Here is a 24,974-nt window from a genome sequence, read left to right on the forward strand (position 1 = left end):
GTCTAATGCCAATTGCCTCTTCAGGCTCACTGGCAGCGATAGGCAAAGCACCGGGTAGAGTTTTTCAAGACTTGACTGTGCTCAAGCCTTGTGAGCCCCTGTGGCCCATCCACAGCAGCAACCAAAGCAGGTCTGTGTGGGTTGTGGGAAGGGACAGTGAGATGATCGGGGCCTAACCCAGCGGTGCAGGTAAGGTGTCCTGCTCTCTGACAGCCTACTGTCTATCTTATTGCAGGGCGTTTTCTCCGTGACTGACCCACATGCGGAGATCTTCCTGGTGGTCCGTGTGGAGAAAGTGCTGCAGGGCAGCATTACACACTGTGCAGAGCCGTACATGAAAAACTCGGACCCGGGGAAGGTATTGGATGGGGCCATGAGAGTATCTGCTTACTGATGCTGTCTGCTGCTGCAGGGAGTAGTGTGGTCAGAAACATGGGTTGTTTCTGCTGCCCTTTAGCTTCTTTCTGGCAAATACTGGTCTTCATCCATTCTGCTACTTGTGCTGTTCCCAGGCCAGCTTCAGCTGGGCTGTCCTGGGAGATTTGGTTCCTTCCCCTGGAAAGAGGCAGAGGATTTTTAGAGAGAGCCAAGCAGTTGGGGCAAGGGGACCTTTTCCTGTTGCACTTTAACGAGGCAAAGCCTGTACTGACAGCAAAAAAGTGGGACACTTCATCCCCAGAGAAATGGGCTGCACTGCTACATGGTGCTACGTGCAGTGTCTTGGACTGGTCCCAGCTCACTCCTGCTGGGAACAGCGATGTTTTAGTAGAAGCAGAACACGGGCTTCACCCTTTGTTCTGCTCGCTCTGCCTCTGTCTTGCTCCATGCAAAGTGCCATGATCATATGGGGGAATTTACGCAAAGGGTGGTCAGGGAGAGGCCCTGGTGCTGCCAGCATCAGTCTCTGCATGCCAGGCGGAATTGATGCTGCCTTGCTACAGCCAGTCAAAATTAGTCCCTGGAAAATCAATGCATGGAACACCTGGTATGTGATGGCATTCCCTCGGCCCACTTCTTAAGTCTGTATAGGATAAGCCAATTACAGTCAGTTTTGGAAAACAAACTAATACCTTATGGCAAATAAAATACTAATACCCTGACAGTTTAATGCAGAATCAAGAGGAGTGTTAATATGGCTGTGCCCACAACATGTTTGCTATTGCTTTGCAAAAGTGATAAATGTGCGTGGCGTGAAGCGTCAGACGGGGATGTCTATCAGCTGCTTCGGCAACTGTTGCGCTGTGTGCCTGGGGAGCTGCGCTTTGTGGAGTACGGACAGTGTCTTCTCCCTGGAGCGTGCAGCGCTCTTTACTCCTTTTCCAGGGCGGCATGGGAGCCGTGGCACACACTAACCTCTCTTGTGTTTTGCAGACTGCCCAGAAGGTCCATAAGGTGGCCAAGCAGGTGTGCAGCCGCCTGGGTCAGTACAGGATGCCCTTCGGCTGGGCTGCCAGGTTAGTCACCTCGCACCGCGCTTCGGCCGTGGTGGGAGCTGCTGCTGCGAGTTATCCGGGATGTGATCCAGCCGAGCGGGTGAAGGGCCAAGCGACCGAAGTCAGTGAAGTTGCAGCCAAGGGCAGAATCTGGCTCCGATTCCCAAGACAGAACAGGGTTTTGGCCTGAAATGCTCTATCTAGAATTAGAAACAAAATATTAAAAAGTAAACAGTGCTGGGAAGACAGTAACCTCCCTGCTGACCTGTAGCTACTGCTATCGGGGCAGAACATTCCTAGGGACGAGTTACACCGTCCTGTGCTACCACGGGATTTGGCCGTGGGATTTGGTGCAGAAATTCCTTCCTGGCACCAGCCCTTGCCAGGGACAGGACGAGAGTGGAGGACCTCCTGGCCTGGCGGTGGCAATCAGCTGGGGTTTGTCTCTGTTCTGGGGTTTGTTAGACTCTGCTTTAATTAATGTTCTTGGGAATGACTGGAGACAGTGATCCCATTCCCTCGCTGTTCTTTTACTGGAACTGATAAAAAGTACATCAGTGCTAGCTCCCTTAAATCTCACATCAGAGGAGGGCCTGAAGGCGAGTTCATCCCTCTGCCACCACCTCCTATTGCTAAATTGCTCTTTGGTGCTGACAAAAGGGATGGTAATGACATGGCAACACCAGATGACTGTCACAGGGGGCTGGAATTTGGTGGTATATGGCTTGCAATGTGTATTCTTGAACTGGATTTTCCTGTGACACTGGCTGCTCGGCTTGGAGATGGTGTTTCTGGGATGCAGCTCACTCCTGGGAGCCAGCACACAGCCTGCACCGTGCCTCAGCCTAACGGTGGGCTCTGTGTGGGCATTGACTTCGACGGGCTTCAGATTTGTTCCTGCTGAGTAAAAAGCTGCATTTGGAGACCAAGTTGAGTGGCCTAGTATGGGGAGCTGTGTTGCTCTGTGTCCCTGCAACAGTTTCCCTGGGGGTTTCAGAGGAAGGTGTTTGCACAGAAAAGGAGTACGGATGCTTTAATGTTCTTACTGTACGCAGACACCCGCAGCCTTTATACTCAAGAGCAAAGATGCTGGTATTCATCCAGGGCAGAGTCCAATCTCTTGCTCTGGGTTCAGGAGGAAGCTGATGTATGTCCTGAGACTGGTCTTCATTGCACACTCCCTTCCTAGGAGGATTTCCGTGCTCTGACCCCATGTGCAACTAGGAAGATACTTTACCACTTGGTGTTAGTGGGAGGGGATTGAAGGGCATTCATGATTGTGGACCAGGCTTGGAACTGAGCTGGGTCTGTCCTCACCTGGCTGGAGAGAAGGGAAATGTGTGATATCCCATGCAATCTTATGTGACATGGTGGATTGCAGACTGTGTGGGCTCTAAGCACCACGTGAGGATGGGAGAGTGTTCGGGAGGTCTGGTGGTGTTCAGAGCAGTCACAGGCCAGTGAAGCTCTCACCTGATAAACTACCCTTCAGCCTGACACATCAAAGACCTCAGTGTCTGCATATTTACCAACATTTAAGAAATGTGTCTCTTCTTTTCTGCAGACCAGTTTTCAAAGACTCACAGGGCACTCTCGATGCTGAAGGAAAATTCTCGCCTCTCTACAAGCAAGACAGCAGCAAACTCTCGAATGAAGATATGCTAAAGCTTTTAGCAGAGTATAAGAAGTAAGTGTAAGAGACTGGTACAGAGGCTGAGCAGGCATCTTAATATACATTTTTAAACAGTTAAACATAGGCATGAGATGACAATTTCTAAAATACTCAGAGGGTAACAAAAAGCACTGCTGGTGTGTTCAGCATCTGAGCTTTCAAGATTCACACCCTTGTTCCTTTCTCCCTAATGCAGACCAGAGAAGACAAAACTACAGGTCATTCCAGCCCAGTTAAATATCGTCATCAAAGACATCCCGCTAGACTTCACAAGTAAGGATCTTGGATCTTAAAATAAATGCTGATGGCTCTAGCCTCAGGAGTTACTGCTTCTATGGGGAGTTTTGCTCTTTCATTAACAAGAGTATCTTGGGGCTGCAATGAGAAATGAGTAATTCAGCACAACCACTGACTTGTAAGTCTTTCTGATGGATTCTGTGGAAGGATGTGGTCCAAGTGCAGAGGTTTACCTGAGGGGTGCATCTACTTTGCAGTTTGGCCATCACATCCTAAATCTAAAGGAAGCTACCTGCCTGCTTTTGCTGTTGTTAATACACCAAACTCATACACATTTTTGATCTGTTAACACCACAGGGCTTCACAAACATGGTCAGTGTGATTCTTTACTTTGCATTTAAAGAAACTGAGGCAAAGAAAGGACTCGTGATGTAGTCAGCATCACTCCATGGGCCTGTGGCAGCTCCTGTCACAGGTTCTGTAGTCTGGTCCCCTGTCTAAAAGGCTTTTCTAGTGGACTTAATTTTTTCTGTTCTTTGAAAAGTCATCACTTGAGATGAACTCCCCCTCATGGTGGATGTGAGTCCTAGTGAATTAGGCAGGGCTTGTGGACTGATATTTGGAGGCAACATAACCATCAAACATCTTTCTGAAGCAGACAGTGGAAAAGGACTGATGCAGTGAGACTGATGCAGTTTGAGATGTCAGTCTCAAGTCATTGTCTCAGTAGCCTGTCTGCTTCAGTCAGGGGATGTCTGCATGATTTATAAAACAGTAGCGTAATGGGTCAAATTCCTGGAAGACTCAAGGTGCAGGTCCTGGGCAGAGCAGCTGTCCCTACCCAGTCATGGGTCACTCACAAGACCCTTTGACTTTGCCCAGAGCTACAGGAAAGTGCCACTTCTGCAGTCCCCACTGTCAAGAAGAGCAGAGCCTCATGGTGCCTGTGCACCCATCTTTTCTCAGTATTGCTAATGCAGTTGGTGACCACAGATGTTGCATGGTCAAGGGAAGAATTTTCCCTTAATCATGTCAATGGGAGTGGTCCAAGTCCTGCTGCCTGGTCAACACACACAATCCTCTGATGTGAAGAGAACTGGGTGCTTGAGAGCAATGGCAGAGTTTCAGACCCACAAATTTCCTTTCCTTGGCTCTACTTCCCATGTTCGTGGGGTGTGCGCTTATCCAAGCTTCCCTTCTCTTCCAGATTGTGTCACAGCTTCTTATATTCCTATAAAGCCTTTTGAGAAGAGCTGTGAGGACATTGCAGTTGAAGTGGAGGAGCTTGTCCCAGAAGTTGCAAAATACTGTTATCCCTTCACTGTCTACAAAAACCACCTCTACGTCTACCCCTTGCATTTGAAGTATGAGAACCAGAAGGTGTTTGCAAAGGTGGGCAACCTGAAGAGCAGGCTGCAGCCAGACTCAGCGTGGTCTGGGGTGATGCTGCTGATCTGTAGCAATGGCTCATCCTCCTCTTATCCCCCATTTCAGGCAAGGAATATTGCTGTCTGTGTTGAGTTCAGGGATTCAGATGAAGCTGATGCCAGGCCGTTAAAGGTGGGTACCTGTTAATGGGGCTGCCATTTGCTCACTGCTGTGTACTGTGTGCGAACCAGGCTGAGCAGGAAAATAGGAAAGCACTGAGTTTCCGTGCTCGCTGTTTTAGTTTGGCCAGCTAATTTAGAGTGGCAGCAACCCTGAATTCAGCTCTTCATTTGTGTTTCCAGTGTATATATGGCAAACCTGGAGGCCATCTCCTGACCACAAATGTGTATGCTGCCGTGCTGCATCACAACCAGAGTCCAGAGTTCTACGACGAGGTAAAAATGAAATGGTGGGAAATAACAAATTTTCCTGGATGCTACAAAGCCAAGGGGCCTTTCAGGATACCTCTTTTTCCAGGGATGGGTGAAATACGGGTAAAAATAATCACCAGCCCTTTGCCTCAGTAGAAGGGCTCAGCAAAGCCAGAGACTTTGTCAATTTTTTATGCCAGTTTTTCTGCTGTCTTTACTGTCACGCTCTGTGCACTCCAATCACACACCCCCATTAATAAATAATGTGCAAATGTGACGAAAATGTTAGCCACGAGCTATTTAAGATGGGCAGGAATGTGTCTTGTGTAACTGCATACAACATAGCATTTGTGAAATAAAATAGAACTTAAACTATTACTCCACAACTAAAAATACAGTCTTATCTATCATGATATCATTTTAGATTAAAATTGAGCTTCCAATTCACCTCCATCAAAAGCATCATTTGCTTTTCACCTTCTATCATGTCAGCTGTGAAATTAATACAAAGGCAACATCGAAAAAACAGGACACCGTTGAAACTCAAGGTATGTTTAATGCTTAAATTACTTCTGTTGGAGTGTAAGAGTCCAAGATAAAATGAATGTAAGGACATGAAAAAGTATTCAATTAAAATACTAGCCTATCTGAATTTTCTTTTTTGAAAGCAACAATACAAATCATAGGTCTTAACTGGAATAAACCACAATTTTTTTAGTGTATGCTAAATCTCACATTTTTGCTGCAATCTGACAGCTATTTTCTGCGTGTTCTTGACTTGGCTTGCATGAATGGGCTATCATCAGTCAAGTCACCAACAAAAACTTGACGTGAGATCAGGGCCTCAGGGGCCGATCCTGCCAACACTAGGCATGTGTAAGAGACTGAGCACACCCAGGTCCCACCGGTTGGGATAATTCTCCATTCAACCAGTCCTCAGGTGACTGAAGGACCCTCATCATGGTGCAGAACTATGGTTCACGCACTGTTTCTGCCCCTCAAACCCACTGCTAATCTTGGTTGTGCTGTGTCTGAATTTCACTCACAAAGTCACCAGGTAACACATGCTTTAAGAAGGCTGACGTGGTCGATCCCAGCCTTGTTGAAGCCTCTTGCATAGCTGCGAGTTTGATCTTCTCCGGGTGAGACACAGCTCTTTTTGGAGCTTGAGCTAAACCTGTTTCACTGTGTGTCTGCTAACTCCAGTCCACTGGTTGCCTCTGCAGTGGGATACGCCTGGGTCCCGTTGCTGAAGGATGGACGGATTGTCACCCTGGAGCGGCATTTGCCGGTTTCATCCAACCTTCCACCTGGCTACCTGGGTCTTGGAGACACAGAGTCACGGAAGGTAGGAAGCCCATTTAAAATGGACTTAAATATGAAAGGAAGAGGAAAGCTGACCTTTTGTTATCAGTGTAAGTTCTGGGCTTCTGTTGGTGCTCTGCTCAACTGGAAAGATCCCTACTGCAGGGCAGCCCCCAAAGCTTAAGGTTCTGAGGGGTGGGAGACAGAACACTTTTATTCCACTTTCTGTGGTTATATAGGTTGCAGAGAATATTTTTGTGGCAGGCTAGGCTGGGCTGTTGCAGATGGCGCAGAGCAGGAGAGCGGGCACATGCTCTGGGTGCACATTCTCGCAGGGATCCCTCTGCCCTGCCACGGTTGCAGTCGTGTCACCAGTGTGTTTGTGCTGGGCTGGGGGGGGAACCCGTTCTTCCACCCCAACCCATACCTTCTGGCCAGGTGTCTGTCTGCACAGAGCCACCTTCTCACCGCAGGCTGAAACCAAGTACTTGAATGTTGTCTGTTCACAGCAGCCCAGCGTGGATGCAAAGTGGGTGGATGGAGCAAAGCCACTGTTTAAAATCAGAATCCATTTGGACTCAACCATTTACACCCAGGTAAGTCGAGCACCTCGCTCTTAAAGACTTTCAGCACAAATGCAGAGGCAGCGATTGCTGTATCTCTACTACTGCCATGCTGTAGGTGCTGTGGGAAAGAGGTACCTGTGTTTGCAGAGTAGCGCTGAGATACTTCTGTAGCAGTAGGTCTGGGATTACTTGCAGGGATCTGCTCCTTTGCCTGGATGTGATGAGACAGTTGTGTGAGTGAACGAGCCTAGGGAGAGGCTGGTGTTTTCTTGGCCAATTGCACTGTAACTGGCAGGACCAAGGAAACATTTGAGCAAATGAGCTGCTTCGATGATGCAAAAGAGAGAAGAGCTAGTGGAAATGAGAGGTTTCCTCAAATATTAGACTGTTCATTAGGTTTAAAAAAAAAAGTTTTCTGACAACAGCAGACACAGGAAAACAAGAGTCCTGATTTCCCTTTGAAACCAGTTCAGGCTGTTTTACCAAATCCCCTGTGTTCTGCCTGCCATCTTATGGTAGTGATGGACTTCCCCAAGCTTCATGTGATGTACAGCAGAGCTCCCCAGCACATGGTTTGGGGCACCTCCTGTCAGCACTGCTCACGGGGAAATGCCCTTGGCAGGGCTTGTCCTGTGCTGGATGTAATCAGCTGCATTTATATTCACAGCGACTCGCTTTCAGCATCATCTAAATCTGTTTTGGGGTCTTACTGATTCTGTACAGCACGGGGAGCAGCACAGTAGTTCCACTCCCCACCAAATCACATTCCCAGATGCTTTTCAGGGTTAAATAACCCAGTAATTAAATTTAACCTTGGAGGAGGAGGGAGAGGAATGGGAAGGAGAGTCTCCTCTGATGGACGGTAGGCGGTCGGTGAGGCAGATGGTGAGGCAGCCTCGAAGAGCCGCAGCTGGGAAAGGCTGGCTACCGCTTCTCCAGGCAAGTGTTGAGTGGGGATTGGAGCTCAGGGTAGCGCAACCACAGGTTTTTAACTCTGCTGGCAGTTTTGTGCTTAATCTCAAGATTAGTTGGGAGCCAGGGGATGGGCAGTGGCTGTGTACCTTGGAAAAGTCAGGGAGCAGTACTGTAGTCTGGGGAGAAGGCCGCTGGGGTCCAAGAGTGCCACTGGTAGTGATGTGGGGCTTGCTAGGGACATGGCCTACTGCCGCAGGTAAGTCAGCAGATTTTTGAGTGTAAGCTGCAGAGTAAGGGTTGGCAAATATTGAGGCTGCTGCATTGAACTTGTTTGTTTCTTCCAGGACATGCACTTGCACAAATTCTTCCAGTACTGCCAGCTGGTTCAGGCGGGAGCTAAGGAAGTCCCAGGAGAGCTTGTTAAATACCTAAAGGTGAACAGTGCCTGTCGGTGGGCTTCGTTTGTGTTTTTACAGACCATCAGTAAATACCCAGACCCCTGCCCTGTAGGAACCCGCACTCGCTGCAGTGCTGGGACCGGTGCATTGTGCAATACCTTTACCTTTGCTTACTGACACAACTGTCTGCTGCCCGTGTGCTGCTTCCCACTGCCTTTCACAGCAGGTAAAACAAGTAGCCAGCGTCGCTCTGCCATGCTCATGGCAAATCCTCCTCCTGGTGGGCTCGCACGCTCCTCCCCTGCTGCCCCACCTTTAAACTGTAGCACAACTCCTTGTTTTCAGGATTATCCATTCAAAACAGGAATTTTTTTTTCAGGCTGAAAAAGATCTGTGAGATTATCAGTCAGTTAAATTTGACCACAGATGACCTGTGACCCAGTCCCAGCTTTTTGGCAATTGTTGCAGCATGAGTAAGGGCCTCGGAGCAGGTCCAGCAAAGGCTTCTGCAGGGAATATATTTCTTAGCGGCTGTTTACTGTCCTTGTTTCCTTCCATAACTGCCTGTTTTTGAGAGTGCTGCCGTAGCAACAGCTCCGCTTCCAGTGGTGGGGATTTATCATCACAAAGTTACTGGGTGTGTTTCAGATAATGTATAAATATTTTAAGAAATAGAAATAATGGCAGTTTTGAAGCCAAGCACTAAAATAACAGTTGCTTTTTTGTAAGCATTTTGTCAAAGCGCTGGGTAGGTCCCAGCCCTGCCCAGCCACAGCGACCTCGCTGCAGCCCGCAGACAGGGAGACATTTACATGCTAACCACAAGTGAGGGCTTCTTACCACCACTACCTCAATAATTTCAGTAATTTAAATAACTAGATACAGATTTAAGAACCTTTCTTTAGATTTGCAGGTTTGAAAACTGAAAATGAAATGCACTGTCTTTCCTAGACTCGTATGGTGAGATTCAGGCAAAAGAGGTCTATGAGATGGGTGGAGAGTCCACGCACCAGTTGATCTTGACCTTCACCAAGTTACTTAAATGCCATTTCCGATAGCAAGCTATGCTCTTTGGAGAAAAGTCTCACTGCAAGTCGACAGGCATCAGGTTTCCATGCTCCAAAGGCATTTGTGAAAATAGGACTTGGTCACTTCAGAAAACTGGCAGAAGTGACGAGAAGAATTGGGAGCAAAACTTCAGCCTTAAATTCTGGGTTATTGGGGTCAAGTAGTGGCATGTGATCTCTAATTAAGTCATAGCTGCCTGGGCACATCTGAGAGGAGGATTAATACCTGCCACGAGGGATTCATGTTGCTCCCCGAAGGCATGCAGCTGGGATCTGTCAGCTGGAAGGCAGGCAGTGAGCGCTGCTATGGGTCCAAGTTCTCCTGTCCTCTGGCAGGCTGAAGCCCACACCCTGAAGCATTTGCTAATGCCTGTCCTATTGCCACAGAAATGTCTGTGGACTATAATATTTAACATCTGCAAAATGTTGAACTAAAAGTGTCTGTGTTTTGAACATTTGTTTTAGTGTTTGCACGCCATGGAGATCCAAGTAATGATTCAGTTTCTACCTGTAATTCTTATGCAACTATTTAGAGTCCTTACAAATGTGACCCAGGAAGATGAAGTAGCTGTCAACTGCACCATGTGAGTGTCTGGTAAACCATCCGGGTTTCTTCAGTTACAAATGGGAGGCCACAAACTGCAGTGCAAGGCAGGGTGTGGTTTCCCAGTACAAGGTGCTAAGTGACACTGGCTGTCCGCTGCCGCTTGCTCCCCTGACCCTGCCGTCAAGCTGCTGCCTTCCCCCCGGCGCGTCTGGGCGGCGTGGGGCATCGTGGGGCCCGTGTCCTGGGAGCTGTGTGGGGAAAAATGTGGCACTTTAAGGATACTCCTGGGTTTGTTTTTCAAAAGAAGAAAGGTTTGCTGGCGGGGATGGCTCTGGCAGCCAAGTTATTGGGGCGTCGCGAGGCTCCGGAGGGCCCAGGCACGTCCCAGCTGCAGTTGTGGTTTCCCCGCGGGAGCAATGCCCCGCTCTCGTCCCTGCACACCAGTCCCCTGTGTCAGAAGTATTGCTCAAAATCCCCTGGAGCTGGGCGTGTTACGCTGCAGAAGTAGCCGCTACATCGGTGTAGGCTGGGAAGATAGGGCCCGAAGCGGGCGATGGTTTGTTCAGCGATGCTCTGCCGCGGCTGCAGCCCCAAGAGGGCAGCACCGACCAGGGCCTGGTCCCCGCAGAAAGTTCTGCCGTGCGATGGCTTGTGCAGGGCCCGAAGGGAGCAGAAGGTGCAAAAGCACCTTCCCTGCCTAGCTCTGGCCACGACACCCCTAAACTGATGAATGCATTAAAACATCCATCTTCCTCCCGTGGTTCTTCCTCTGTGAAGCGCTGCGGTGCCGAGGGGGATGCTGGATGCCGCTCGTGGAGATCTTCCTCTGACTCCAGGAGGTACCGTGCATCCGTGTACCAAAAGCATCTCGTTCCCGTGAAACCGGAGGTCGGAGGCTGAGCCCTGGTCCCCCAGGGATGTGGGGCCCATTGCAGTCGCAGTCCTGGGTGCAGGTCACGGGGACTTCTGCGCGGAGCACTGTGATCCCACTCTGCCTGAATCACCAGAGGGCAAGGGCAGGGGAACAAGTGACCCTGGCTACCTGCTGGGTGACCCGCTCCCACCCTCACTTCCAGAGATTTTTTTCAAAGCTTGGCCTGATGCTTTCCAGTTTGTCAATAGCTTTCTGTTTAATGACACCTGTTTTCTCATCCAGACTTTCAGAGTGGAATTTAAAACCCGCTTTTTCTGATAAATGGCTTGTAAACTCCTCCCTGTGGTATGGCCTGTGGCATCTGTGACAATGTGCAATAGTTTGTTTTTCCCTCTGGCTGGGACTGGAATGTAAATCCCCAACGTTAGATGGGGAAACCAGGTGCTTGCTGCCTCCATCAGCCTCCTGGAGTGCTTCCAGAGGGCTGGCATGTTCTCCAGGGTCTGCCTGTCCCCAGTGCAACAGCCCAAAAATAATCCAGTGCATGTAAAAAGGAGCATACGATGTAAATTCAGTAAAATAGAGCATTCCAGAATTAGTAAATTCAGAGGATGCAGGAAGGTATCAGGGCATAAAAATGATGGAGAATTTTTTCCCTGCTTCTCAGCAGAGATTCTGTGGGGTTTTTGTGTTCATTTTGCAGACTTGATGTAGTATTATATTTGTTCATTGTCACTTGTATTATCATTAGGAAAGGGCTCCCAGTGAGGACAGACTCAACAGATGATAAACTGTACAGTGTGGATGAATCTGTAGCATGTGCAGGAAGGGCAAGTGGGTTTGCTCTCCACATAGCAGGTCCGTAGATACAGCCAAAGAGAACTGGGTGCAGAGCAGATTAATTTAATATTTTTGTTTTTGACTTATCTAACACCTGAGCATTGTTCAGGTGCCTAACGCAACGTGAATTTGAGTAGCGGCAGGCTTTAATCCTGGCATGCATGGAGGCCAAAGAATAGGATACGTTCCCTACAGAGAAATGCTCCACCTCTCCTCCTCGTGCAGGGAGCCTCGAGCACTTGAAGGCACCTGGTCTGGGCGACGCCTGGACCAGCACCAATGTGGAGAAGAGATTTTGGCCACCTCAACTCTGAGTGCTCTCTTGAGGGGCTGTGCTGTGGCAAGGATGGTGCGGCCACAGGAGCTGTGAGGGGTGCTAGCTTGCAAGTACTGTCTCCCTGCAAATCAGGCCGTGCCAGCAGTGAGGCTTTTGGGGTTGAGCAAGGTAGGACACAGGTGGTGTCTGCTTTCATGATCTGGAGGAACTTGCATTGCGTGCTCTAACAGAAACCACATTTCTTCCCAGGGTTCTTCTGCACATCGTGTCCAAGTGCCATGAAGAAGGTCTAGACCACTATTTGCGCTCCTTCATAAAGGTCAGTCAAGACACACCGCTCTGCAAAACTCTCTGCTGAGAGCAGGCATACTGCTGACACTGTTCCTCTTGCCTCAGTACGTCTTTCGAGCTGAGAAACCCAGCGGCACACAGGCGAAGATGACCCATGAAATCCTGGTCCTTTCCATGGCCACGATCTTGAAGCAGTCGGCAGATTTTCTAGCCATCAATAAGCTACTCAAGGTGAAGTATTGGCAGTACTTGGCTGCCAAGGGTGGAAGGGAGGAAAAGGGGGTCTGGTATAAAGCCCAACATTTTCACCCATCCAAACCCACCGCGGGAGCAAAGCTACCAGGGCAGCTCCTCGCATCCACATCCTTGAGATTGTCCCCTTAGAACACAGAAGAATTCTTGTGGGGAACCTGGCTGTGTTGAGGCTCATGGCAGGACACGGCAAAGGACTTTTCATTTTGCCAGTTTTATCTATTTTCTTCAAGCTACGCGTGAGGGGTGACTCACAGGAGGCAGACTGAGTTTCTGCCTCTCTGGGCCTTCGCAGGGCTTGCACCCCAAACTCCGCTGGCTCCTTGCAGGGTGCATTGGGGTGCAGAGGGGTTGGAGCTATTCCCACCCCAAGATCAGCAGGACTCTTCCAGGTAACAAAGGCACCCGCACCAAGCTATCTGTGCAAGCACAGCTGTGCTTACAAAATGCCATTTGAGTGTGACCTCTCCCTCCCACTGCTGCTTCCCTACATGGTAAAACATGTTCAGTCCTGCTGAGAAAAATAATAGTATTCTTTGTTCATTCTAGTACTCGTGGTTTTTCTTTGAAGCACTGGCGAAGTCAATGGCAATGTACTTACTGGAAGAAAATAAAATCAAGGTAAAAATAAATTTGTTCGATGCTGCATTACAGAGCCATCACAAACAAACTCTCTTCCAAAAGTTTTTCTGAAAAACTATGTAACTCTACTTAAAAAAACCCTGACAAGCTGAACAGCTAGCCAGTTCTTTCCTTTTTTTTCAACTTTACTTTTCCCTTCTTCCCCTTTTCACTCTCAATTGTAATTTAAAAATTCCAGGTCTCCTTATGGCTCGTGCAGCTTCCTTTTCTGTTACTAGCTACTGCAGTTTCAGCCAGTGCTTTCTTTTTGCCAATGTGCTGTTAGGAAACAACATAAACAAATGCTAAAGGGAACTTGTGCCTGCACCCAGTTCTCCCCAGCTGCTGGCTTGCAGCACTGAGTGTAGGACATGCTTTTGGTTTCAGCTGCCCAGAGGCCAGAGGTTCCCCGAGTCCTACCAGCACGCCCTGCATTCGTTGCTGCTCGCCATCATTCCTCACGTGACCATTCGCTATAACGAAATCCCCGAAGAGTCCAGGAATGTCAACTTTAGCTTGGCTAACTTCCTGAAGGTCAGCAGTTTCTTTCCGTCTCCCAGGCTCTTATCAGAAAAAAAAAAAAACACAATTCGAAATAAGCAGCAAGCAGATGAATGTGTCTGTACTTTGTCTCTTTGTTTTCTTCATTGATGAAAACTCTGGAGGGGATAAGCTTTCTTAGGAAAGAAACTTTCTCTTTCCAAGAGAGAGACTATAATACTCTATATGTTTTCTAGGGTTTTCAGTCATGCCTAGCAACAGTTCAAAACCTGAGAGGAAATATGTGTACTCTCCTTTTAAATATTTCTGTTCTCCACTGGAGACTTAAGTGAGGTCATCCAAATAATCTCAGAGAAACAGGATCATGTACATTTTGGAATGTCAACAGCAGCCCGGAGGATCAAATCTGGCTGATGGCAGCACGGTAGTATGGAGATGATTTAGGATGATCGCTTTTATTTTTAATAATTGGTTACATGTTGCTATTTTTCCTCCAGCGTTGCTTGACCTTTATGGACAGAGGATTTGTTTTTAACTTGATAAATGATTATGTTTCTGGATTCAGCCCAAAAGACCCTAAGGTAAGCAGTATGTTTCTTGAAAGGTGGCTTACAGTTGTACATATCTACATCAGTCAAAGCTCTGTAGTGATTATTTTATATGACTCTTGGAGGCCTTTTAGACGCTGTTCCTGCCGAGTCTTCTGGAGGCAGAGACCCCTTTGTCTGGGCCAAGAGCCTGTATGCAGCTAAGCTTTAGAATAAAGAAAAGAGTCAGACCTAATGGAGAGATTGGTTAATAGGCTGGATGAAAAAGGTAAAGAAGTCCCAAGTGACAGCTGCAGGCACTGACATTTAGGGAGAACAATGCAAAAACTTGCCAATTATTACTGAGCTTCACCAGATGCTGTTTAGATTCCCCAATCCTTGTGCAACAAACACACTGAACTGGAAGGAAATGAGTCAAACTGAAAACATAATTTGTGTTTGTCCTTTTTTTTTTTTTCCTCAGCTGCTGGTTGAATACAAGTTTGAATTTCTTCAAACCATTTGCAATCATGAGCACTACATTCCTCTGAACTTACCAATGACCTTTTCCAAACCCAAGCTGCAAAGAGTTCAAGGTATGTCCTTTCTCAAGAGACTGGCTAGATACCTATAATTTATTAGTCTTGATAGCTTCTGACCAGATGGAATTTGGTTTGGTGTCAAGGAAATTTATGTCCTGGTTAGACTGATTTACATTAACCTCAGGAAAAGATGCCATTTTGGCAGGTTTACATCATTTTGCTCCAGAATGTTATACAATTGATCTTTCTAGTATTTCCTCTATTTAAGTTTGCATGGGACTAACAATATCTGAAAGAAGTGCCCCTATTTCAGTAAATACACAAATTGTGCAAGTGTAATCCTTTGTTCCCACGAGTGTCAGCATCCCCTGAGAAGTAGGGTGTCTCATCGATAGGTGCTGTAGAGAATGGAGATACAGGAGAACAGATTGCATTCACTGCTCCACTGCCAGTTCTCTTTGTGGCCACAAGAAGGTGATTTAGGTTACCTTCTGCCTTCATTGTGAACAAGAGTATAGCAGTGTACAGTGCGTTCAAGCTTGTACTCGAACCTGGGCTGAAGGCAGCCAGCGGAGAACTTGAGCCCACGCCAATCCTTAGCACGTACCAAGGGCAAACATACTGTGGCACCACCACGTATCCAGGCTGCTCTCGCTGTCACACCATGCCCCCTTTGGTCCTGATGCTGCTCATCACAGGGCAGATGGGGTTTGCAAGGGGCTGAGCTGGGGCACTGTGCAAGTGTGGATGGCGGCAGGTCTGCTACTGATGACAGTGTGGACCACAACGCTAAGCCTGGCAGCATGCCTCGCTGGACTCCGAAGGTTGCTATAGACATAGCCTCAGTCTCTCTGGGTCCCAGTTTCTCATCTGTGCTAGATAAATACAGGAAAGATTACGAGGTTGGGGTGCTAATAGCCTGGCCAAGATAAGTACTAGAGAGGAGACTGAGGTTTGGGATTCCCCAATGTGAAAGCCCAGTGGATTTATGATTCTATGATTTATTCTGATGGAGGCAAGGGGATGTTTGCTTGTGCCTCAGGGTGCAGTCATACGAGTCCCAGAGTGGTTCCACACATGTCCGGGTAGCAGAAGCAGCAGTAACTGTGAAGTGTCCCTTGTTTTGGTGTATTTCTGACTGCTCAGAGCTTTCTGGACCAGCTGCTAATCTCTTGCATCAGTTTGGCTACTTGCCTGGCATAGTTTAACAAAGTGCAGTGCTAGAAATGGCTGAGAAAAACACAACCACAGTGCCTCCCCATTGCTTATTCGTGGCATGATAACATAAGGGTGCCCTTTCTCGGTTAACATTCATCTTTGCATTTGCGATGGTTAAACTGAAAAGCTGTAAGAGCAGCTTAACTTTCCTCCTCTGTTTTACTGTGACTAGGACCTACCAGCTGAGGTTCACGCACATCTCTTGACAGTAGAGCAGCCTATCCTCAGGTAGCAGAAGTGCCTTTGCAGTGTGCTCTGCCTGCCATGGTAGAGACGTGTAGTGATGCAAATTCCATTGCAAACTTTTCTGGTTTTATGGACAGACCTGTGATTACAGGGACAGTGGGCTCAGAGATGGGGAGGTATGATGTGCACATCACCAAGGAGATACCCTGCTGGCATGCCTCACCACTTCATCAGCTTATTAGGATGAAGAGAGGGGACGTGCCCAGCCCCCCACTACTCTGTTTCTGGAAAAAGAAGGAATACCCCCCAGGAAGGTGGATAAAGAGGGCTTCTGCAGCAGAAGCTGGTGCAGATGGGCCCGCAGGCAGAGCACATCCCTGTGACCACATCCTGTTGAGTTGGACCGTTGCATCTTGGAACAGTTTCTCTGAAACATCTCAGCTAATAAGAGGATGCTTGCTGGTCTGCATCCCAGCTGCCTCACCTGGGGGACGTGTTTTTCATCAGCCAGGGCAAACCCTCAAGCCTGTCCTCAGAACCAGCAGCACAGAATTGTTTTTGCAGTCTTGTGATAGCAAAGAACCCAAGAGGTTGACAGAAGCTGGGAGTTAAGCAAGAGCCTTACAAATAATATTAAAATGTGACATACTGTCCTGTTTCTCCAAGACTTAGAGCATTACTCATTCCTGTTTATTTTTGCTGTGTTTTTATTTGTCCCTTTTCTTTTTACACATGAATTAGATTTTTTTTCATTTGCTGTGGAACGGTTCACTTCAGTAGGTAGGTCCAACTGAGATCACTGAATCCTCAAATGTCAAATTAAATACACAGCTTCCAATCAATTAGCTTGCATCCAACTAATGAAATAAACGTGATGTGTGACACTTAAGCATATGCTAACATGACTAACCATGAAAGCTAGATAATGCTCCAGATTGCTTTCTCTTTCCTCTGAATCAGACTTTCACAGATTTTACTTATGAATCAACGAACTTAAAAATATCTTCTGCAGCAACAGAGCTGTTGGAACCCTTTGGCTGGGATTTTCAAAGTTGTGTGTATGTACTCTGCCTTACCACAGAAAAACTTTCACACCTGTGGGGTTTTAAAAAAAAAAAGTCTGAGCTGAGCACACAGCACTTGTAACCTTGGGGGGAAGAACACACAGCTTTGGGGTTGTCCCTCTGGGAGGCTTAAAGCAATAGTCAAACTGTGCCTGTCGCGGCTCTGATTAGGTGTAAGGGTTGCCTGACCAAGATAACAGTGTCAGGGCAAGGTCATTCATAGCACCCCAAGCGCACATGCACCCTGCACTGAAATCTGTGTCCCTGTCACTTCTCCACTGCATTATCCAGGCATGTCAGTGGAAAAGATGCCTCACTCTTGTAGTAGCCGCTCCTTTGTTCACAGTATGTAGCCCAAATCTACGTGAGATGCAGAGTACAAGTGAAGTAAACCAAAGTGGTTAGGTACTGAGCTGCCTTTCTCCTGGCAGTCAGTGCAGCTTTTAAGGAGCTGTGTTCTATATCTGCTGGTGGAGAGCTAAGGGACTCTCACAGTTCCTGGCAAGCAGCTGCCTGGAACCCTGCCCTGGCTCCCCGATCCTTGCAGTGAGGCTGGAAAGCCCGGCTGTGTAAACCGCTGGAGGATGCGGTAGCGGTCACTGGGCACCATGCCCTTGTTTGCATCCCTCATCCCAGCAGGAGTATTTGCCTTTTCTCCGCCCTCTGACCTGACGAGAAGCAATGCAGATTTCACGGAGGATGTGGCACAAGCTGCAGAGATAGCACTGCTAGGGCTGGGCGACTGTGATAACGCACCGTCTCCTCCGCTGCCCTCCGCTCGCGGCTGCTCTGTGGAGGTTGGCACCTCCGCTGCCTGCGCAGTTTGGGGATTTACAGGATAACCCCAGGCAGAGCAAAGCAGCCCCCTGCCAGTGAATTGTGCTGTCTTTCCCTGTTCCATCCATCTCTGACTTTACAAATTACTTTGTGGAGCACTAAGCTTTGTAAAGCATCGCTCTGCAGAAATCCTTCTTTTAGCTGCTGCTGAAATGGTGAGGGCTGAAATTGATGATTAGCCTGAACTGGAAGATGCCAAGTTCTTTGATATGACTTAACTCAGTGGTGGAGAAAACTGTAGTCAGTTCAGGCTTTATTGAAGGATCAGTGCGCTGTAGGAGAGTGATGAACTGTACTCAGGACTGTTGTGGCTTGCGTGACCATTATGTTATGTCTTGCTCTGAACAGATCCTCAGAACAGTTCCCTTAACCATTGTCTTGCTCTTTCTTTCAGATGTAAATCTTGAATACAGTTTAACTGATGAGTATTGCAGGCATCATTTCCTGGTGGGGATGCTTCTCAGAGAAGCTTCTGTTGCCTTGCAGGACAACTACGATATCAGATATACAGCCATCTCAGTCTTAAAAAATCTCTTGATAAAGCATGCCTTCGACAACAGATATCAGCACAAGGTCAGGCATATTTTGTTGGCTTTTAAACAAAATGTTCTTGAATTGTATGAAAAAACATACGTCAGAATTTTAGATCTTGCATGGTGTACCAAGGGTATTCTCATTACTTTTTAGGGAACTGTTGTAAGTAACTGATAGTTATGACATAACAGTAATAGCTCTGAAAAATGATCTAGGAACACAAACAATGCAGCGAGGTAACTGCAGCGCTCTTATTCATGCTGAGTATTTAGATAATAAAGCCCTGAGCCATTAAGGAACTTGAGAGTGTTGTTAGCCGAGAGGCTGTTCAACAGAATTAAGCAACATCGATGTTCTTCTGGTCTTGGGCTTAAATTAATGTCCTGCATTACTATACTATAATTAGGAAACAGTACTGATCTCTGTTACAAGTCAGCTGCATGTTTTACTAATTAGTGAATCAGAGGAGAGGCTCTGTGGATTCTCATGAGATGCTGGATTTCCGCTGGGTAGCTTTCCATTTTCTTCAGTCAGAGGCTCAGCCAAAAGAGCCTGGAGATGGGCTTGTTTTCTTTCTTGATGCTGCTCCCTGCTGATACATATGTCCTTGAAAGTGCCCAGCTACCTGTGTAGACACTACTTGTACTTGTTGTAGGCTGAAAACATGCCTCTGTTCAGAGTTTAGCTCCTCAAATTGCTCCTAGTGTGCTGCATTCCTGAGTTTTACCTGGGAATGTGGATAGCCTCCTCGGCATGAAGGGTGGGAGAAGTGACCCAAATGTGCCCTGCGCTCCTGCTGTGACCAGGGCTCCTGCATGGACCCAGAGCCAGCTCCTCTTCTCTCCCATCTCTGCCTTTTTGGAAGGGCTGAGCAGGAGGTGGGCTTGCTTTTCTCTGCAGTGAGGATCCATGGTGACTTGCACAGCCTGGAAACAAAGCTGCAGCCCATGGTGTTTGGCAAGACTTGATATTTCAGGAGAGATTTGCCAGCTCTCTGCCAAGACTGGGTCAGAGCCAGCTTGTTTCTGCTCTTCTGGGTCTCTGAAAACCCTCACACAAATTCAGGAGCTCTTTGCCCCCTCAGCATGCAGCACTCTCCCTGCCTCCTTAAAAAAAACACCTGTCTTAAAATTGTCCCACTGGATTTTTGTACATTTGTTGGACTCGGGGCTGTGTGACCAGGAAATTGCCTGGAGCCAGGGCAGGATGCTCAGCTGGAGTCCCAAGACACCAAAGCAGAAAATAACATTATGGGCAGGGCAAGCTGAGCATGGCAGGGTCTGTTGCTGCAGTCTCATTCCAGCCAAGGAAACCCTGGCTCCATCAATGGCATAGAGAGAGTTTTTGCAACCCATGGGCATTTTGAAGATTGCTTTTATCTTTTGTCATACAAAATCAGAATTAAAAATTGAATTCTTATATCGGTCAAAATGTGCCATTCAATTCACAAGCCTTAAATTTCTTTTTTTTTTTAACCTTTCTGTCAAGTCCAGAATAATAAATTTTTAACAAAAAAGAATTGGGTGTGAAAGAGCCCTCCATTTAGAAAACATCAACCAGAGCATTTTTTATCTGTATCACTTAATCCAAATTATTCAGTTCCTACAAACTGTTTTAACTAGAAACATTTGCTATGGAGAATTCCTGACTGGAAGCAATAGGCAGCACCAGGTCAGGAGCAAATATTTTTGTTTCATTAGTCCTGGGTGTCGCACTTGAAAATCAAGCTATGTGAGTGAAGTGCCAGTTAAAGAGTTAGAAAATCCAGGATTTAGTTTGTAACACGTCCTGTATGACTGGGAATGTTATTCAGCCCGCAAAATCCCTGAGTGTCCCAAGCTTGCTGCTACAAGGGTAATATCCTCCTGGCAGCTCTGGAAGTGAAGATGAGAATCCAAACCAATTCATGTCCTCAGACACCATATACATTGTGCATGTATTTATATAATATGTAAGTTTTGGCTCAAAAATTTCCCTTTTTTGCTCCATTGAAAGCCTGGGCTCTTACCTACATCTTACCCTGTCTTTTTTCAGAACCAGCAGGCAAAAATAGCCCAGCTCTACCTGCCTCTGTTTGGGCTGCTCCTGGAGAACCTCCAGCGAGTGGCCAGCCGCGAGGCACTCTACTCCTGTGCAGCTGCCTCCAGCCCTGTGAGTAAAGCCCAGTGATGCCTCTTTGCCCTTCTCGGTCCTCCTCTCCCCCTACGCCTGCTGTGCAGCTTCCACTGCCTGCAGCCAGGCTCAGCTTTAGAAATAAGTGTGGTTTTCTTCTCCCCACGGACCCGTAATGTGCTTGTTTCTTTTAGTTTGGCTTTTCCTGTGACTTTGTTCTGTCTGTACCGCTGGGTACAATGTCTCTGCCCTTTTGCTTGCCATTGTTTAACGTGTTTCTTTATGGTATGCATAGTGCTGTGAGGTGAGGTAAGGCCCTCCAAGTGCAAGGAGTTGCCACAGGACTCAGCCTCGGACTCCAGCAGCTGTTCTGGGGAGCTGCCGATCCGCCGGAGGGTTGTATGTGGTTCCCAGGCCGGCTTAGCCTTGCAGACGACTTTCCTCCTTGTTTGGAGAAAAACAACAACAACAACAACAACAAAAAAGACATTTGAGAAAAACAATTCAAAATTTCAACTCAAATGATGAAAAACAAAAGGGAAAAAACTGCTATGACTTACTTTAATATGTTCTGTGTCGTGGTTTAACCCCAGTCAGCAACTAAGCACCATACAGCTGTTCGCTCACTTCCCCCCCACCCAGGGAGGGGAAAGAATCAGGAAAAAAGTAAAACTCATGGCTTGAGATAAAGACAGTTTAATAGGACAGAAAGGAAGAAAATAATAATAATAATAGGAATCAGAATATACAAAACAAGTGATGCACAAGGCAATTGCTCACCACTCACCGACCGATGCCCAGTTAGTTCCCGAGCAGCGATCCGCCCTGCTGTCCTGGGTTCAGCTGGGATAGAGTTAATTTTTACAGGAACCTGGGAGGTGGGGGGCATAGCCGGGGCAGCTGACCTGAACTAGCCAAGGAGCTATTCCATACCATTTGACATCATGCTCAGTATATATATAGGGAGCGGGCCGGGGGGGTGGATCCTTCTTTCGGTGGGGGAAGTGGCGGAGCGTCGGGTCCCGGGTGGTGAGCAGTTGCACTGTGCATCACTCTTTTTGTATACTCGTTCATTAGTACCGTTGTTGTTGTTGTAATTCCTTTGTGTTGTCCCAGTAAACTGCCTTTATCTCAACCCTCGAGGTTCCAGGTTTTTTTTCTTTTCTCTCCTCCGTCTTCCCCCCATCCCACCGGAGGGGGGCGGGAGGAGTGAGCGAGCGGCCGCGTGGTTCTTTGTTACCGGCTGGGCTGAAACCACGACACCCGCCCTGGTCAACTCCCCCCAGTTTATATACTGGGCATGACGTCCCATGGTCTGGAATACCCCTTTGGCCAGTTTGGGTCAGCTGTCCTGGCTGTGTCCCCTCCCAGCTTCTTGTGGCCCTCCAGCCTTCTTGCTGGCTGGGCCTGAGAAGCTGAAAAACCCTTGACTTAGTATAAACACTACTTAGCAACAACTGAAAACATCAGTGTGTTATCAACATTCTTCTCATACTAAATCCAAAATGTAATACTATCCCAGCTACTAGAAAGAAAATTAACTCCATCCCAGCCAAAGCCAGGACAGTATCCATCGCCTATTCTATACCATTTATGTCACACTCAGGTCCCATACTTTCCAATACATCCCAATTAATCACCATCACCTTTCCTGTCCTTTGAGAGATATATATATACACACACACAGATATCATTCCCTTAGTCTATGGGCCATTCCTATAAAATGTCCATTGAGTTCATTTAGTCCATGACTTTGGGCTCCATCTGTCATAACAGCCTTTCTGGGAAGGAGAGATGGTGCGAAGTCTGCTCAGTTGGCAGAGCAGGATTGGGCTTCGGTGCAGTGCGGCGGGCGGGTGACATTGGGCCCAGCAGGAGGATGGTGTGTAGTGTTGGATTGTTGCATGCTGAAGGCAGTCCTGGTTCCATCACTACTGCGCTTTGCTCCATTTTATCAAAGTTCATTTTTCCCTAATGTAAGTGTTTCTTACTGTAATACCATTGATATGGCATATAACAGTTAGAGTAATGAAGACATACAGTGGCAGGGTTATATAGCAATTAACATCATACAGTTTAATTCATTGGCTATTCCCGCCTAAATTCAAATCCCCTTGAGGCACACATTGGAATTCCCCATCCTTTCACATCACCCACCAAGTGCACCCAGGTCCTCGAGCAAAAGTGATCCCACAAATGGGTTTGCCCTCGCCTGAGGCAGGAGTAACCCAGACTGTCTTCCCTAACATATATTTTATGTGCACTACAGGGACTTTATCCTTTCTACAGTACATAGAAGTTCTGACTGGGCAGGGCCACCCCGATTGGCAGATCCTCTGGTGTTGACTAACCAGGTGGCTTTTGCTAAATGTGTATCCCAATGTTTGAAGGTCCCACCCCCCATTGCTCTCAGTGTAGTCTTTAACAGTCCATTGTATCGTTCGATTTTCCTGGAGGCTGGCACACGATAGGGGATGTGATATACCCACTCAATGCCATGCTCTTTGGCCCAGGTGTACTCCTCCCCGATTCATTTGTCTCCTTGTTATGGAAGTAAGGAAATAGATTTTTTTTTTTGAATCTGCCTTTTTTTATTTCATTATTCTCTTCTGTAAGAGAGTAGGTGTTGTCTTCCATTGGTCACAAAAACCTTATGTTGCTTTACAGGCATCCAGGGATGAATTCATATGCAGTTTTGCATCCCCCTCAAATAGATCCAGCCTGATTGCAGACAAAGATCCAGGTAAATTAATTTTTCTAAACTTTAACTTTCCCATTTATTTTGAATGTAACTATTACCACCTCCCAAAACCCATTACTCAAAATCTGAAGTAGTTATCTGCCAAAAGACCTCTCAGAGTTTGTATGCTTTTCCCTGGACATGGTGTCACCCCAGCTGTCCTTTCCAGATTAATCAGCTTTCAGTACAGGGCTTTCGCAAGCCCTGTCTGTGCTGCCCAAATTACTTCGTCCACTCACTGTCTGTGATGCACTGAGGAGTGCCGGTGCCAAGGTGTCAATTGTGGGGTTTGGTTTTTTTCAGCTTGCGGAGCAGCACTTCCAAATGGCCATGCGATAAAGCGCGAGGACTCGAAAGGATCCCTGAACTCAGAGGGGGCAACCGGTTCCCCGGATCAGAGTGAAAATGTAACGTATCTGGGGTTAGAAAGAATGGTGCTTACTGCACCAGTCTGTGGGCTGTGTTAAATAAGGGGGAGGGAAAAAGGAGCTCCCCATGGTAACTCTCTCAAAAGCCAGCTTATAAATATCTCTGTTTGGAAACAGATTCATGTTTAACAGAGGAGGTCAGACTCACGGGTCTGGTATGCTTTCCCTCTTCAGACATCTCTGAGCCAAAAATATAACTGTTGACAAATCACTTATCAAAGAAGAAAGGCAAAATCCGTGGGGAAAATCTCTGCTCCCATGGTGCGTTTATCCATGCTCAGACGTGCTCCCTGTGTGTGGATGGGTCTGAGCCTGGCCAGGGCCCAGTGCACAGTGCTGGGAACTGACTTCCACACACAACTGGGAGACAAAGCACCGTGATGTGAGATTGCCAGTGACCATTGACTTAAGAGAAGATGAGGTATTTGTAGGAAAATCAACACAGGCTAATAACCACAGCCCCACATTTGCAGAAGGTGACCGCGGTCACACCACAGAGAGCTCTAACCCCACTGTTCAGACAGGGTGTACTCTGCTTGTTGGCAGACTGCACACATGGAAATCAGGTATTTGTGCAAACCAGCCCCTGGTTTTCCTCAAGGCACTTTCCAGATGTCTTGGGTTGGCGTGAATAATTGATGCATCTTTAAAACCTTTGGTCCTTACATCAAGCAAGGCAAAGATAATCTGGGCTTCTGCTGGCTGTGTACTGACATGCTTAGGAGAGGTGGGGCCTTTCAAGTTCTCCCACATAAATCACGAAGCTACAAGACCAAGTATAGCCAAATACTTGACTATCAAACTGTTCATATTCAGCAAAGCTCTGAGCATATGCTTCAACCCTGCTGGTGGGGTTTGTAGAAAGCGTTATCGTTTGCAGTTCAGGACTTCCCCACAGCTAGACATTGTCTTCTGTGTCCTTGAAGGTATGTTTTCCAGAGTCATTGAAAACAGCTTTTCTGTTAGGGAATGCAATATCCACAAACCACGTAGAAGAAATGCCACATAAAGGAGCACAGCTTTAACGCTGCGCTACAGGGGTAGACACGTTGCTTATCACCTGTTCCCCTGGAGTGAGTTGTGTGCTGACTTGGTAGTTTGGCATGGTCAACAGCAAAGTTTTGGCTATAGCACTGTATCTCCAACTCTAAACTGAATGTTTAATTCTGTTTTATTATGACTTATATCTAC

The 24,974-nt window shown here is 47.3% G+C and overlaps 1 protein-coding gene across 7 annotated transcripts in view; it reads left to right on the forward strand.

Annotated features, from left to right (window-relative positions):
- DOCK11 (dedicator of cytokinesis 11) overlaps positions 1-24,974 on the forward strand; it is an 85,490-nt gene that overhangs the window by 33,552 nt on the left and 26,964 nt on the right. For 6 of the 7 annotated variants that reach the window (XR_012653994.1, XM_075054287.1, XM_075054291.1 and 3 more), the window contains exons 13-34: positions 236-358; positions 1,372-1,454; positions 2,998-3,120; positions 3,302-3,378; positions 4,550-4,734; positions 4,837-4,902; positions 5,073-5,165; positions 5,566-5,689; positions 6,368-6,489; positions 6,956-7,042; positions 8,272-8,361; positions 9,858-9,976; positions 12,180-12,249; positions 12,327-12,452; positions 13,023-13,094; positions 13,482-13,628; positions 14,093-14,176; positions 14,607-14,718; positions 18,364-18,542; positions 20,538-20,654; positions 23,283-23,358; positions 23,659-23,762. Coding sequence is in view for 6 of the 7 variants with exons in the window: in XM_075054287.1 (XP_074910388.1) it covers positions 236-358; positions 1,372-1,454; positions 2,998-3,120; positions 3,302-3,378; positions 4,550-4,734; positions 4,837-4,902; positions 5,073-5,165; positions 5,566-5,689; positions 6,368-6,489; positions 6,956-7,042; positions 8,272-8,361; positions 9,858-9,976; positions 12,180-12,249; positions 12,327-12,452; positions 13,023-13,094; positions 13,482-13,628; positions 14,093-14,176; positions 14,607-14,718; positions 18,364-18,542; positions 20,538-20,654; positions 23,283-23,358; positions 23,659-23,762 (2,379 nt within the window). In the remaining variant the exon portion in view is untranslated. The remainder of the gene's footprint in view (positions 1-235; positions 359-1,371; positions 1,455-2,997; positions 3,121-3,301; positions 3,379-4,549; positions 4,735-4,836; positions 4,903-5,072; positions 5,166-5,565; positions 5,690-6,367; positions 6,490-6,955; positions 7,043-8,271; positions 8,362-9,857; positions 9,977-12,179; positions 12,250-12,326; positions 12,453-13,022; positions 13,095-13,481; positions 13,629-14,092; positions 14,177-14,606; positions 14,719-18,363; positions 18,543-20,537; positions 20,655-23,282; positions 23,359-23,658; positions 23,763-24,974) is intronic. The other variant, XM_075054288.1, reaches the window with a different exon arrangement.

Source organism: Buteo buteo, chromosome 22 (assembly GCF_964188355.1).
Source record: "Buteo buteo chromosome 22, bButBut1.hap1.1, whole genome shotgun sequence".
NCBI lineage: Eukaryota > Metazoa > Chordata > Aves > Accipitriformes > Accipitridae > Buteo > Buteo buteo.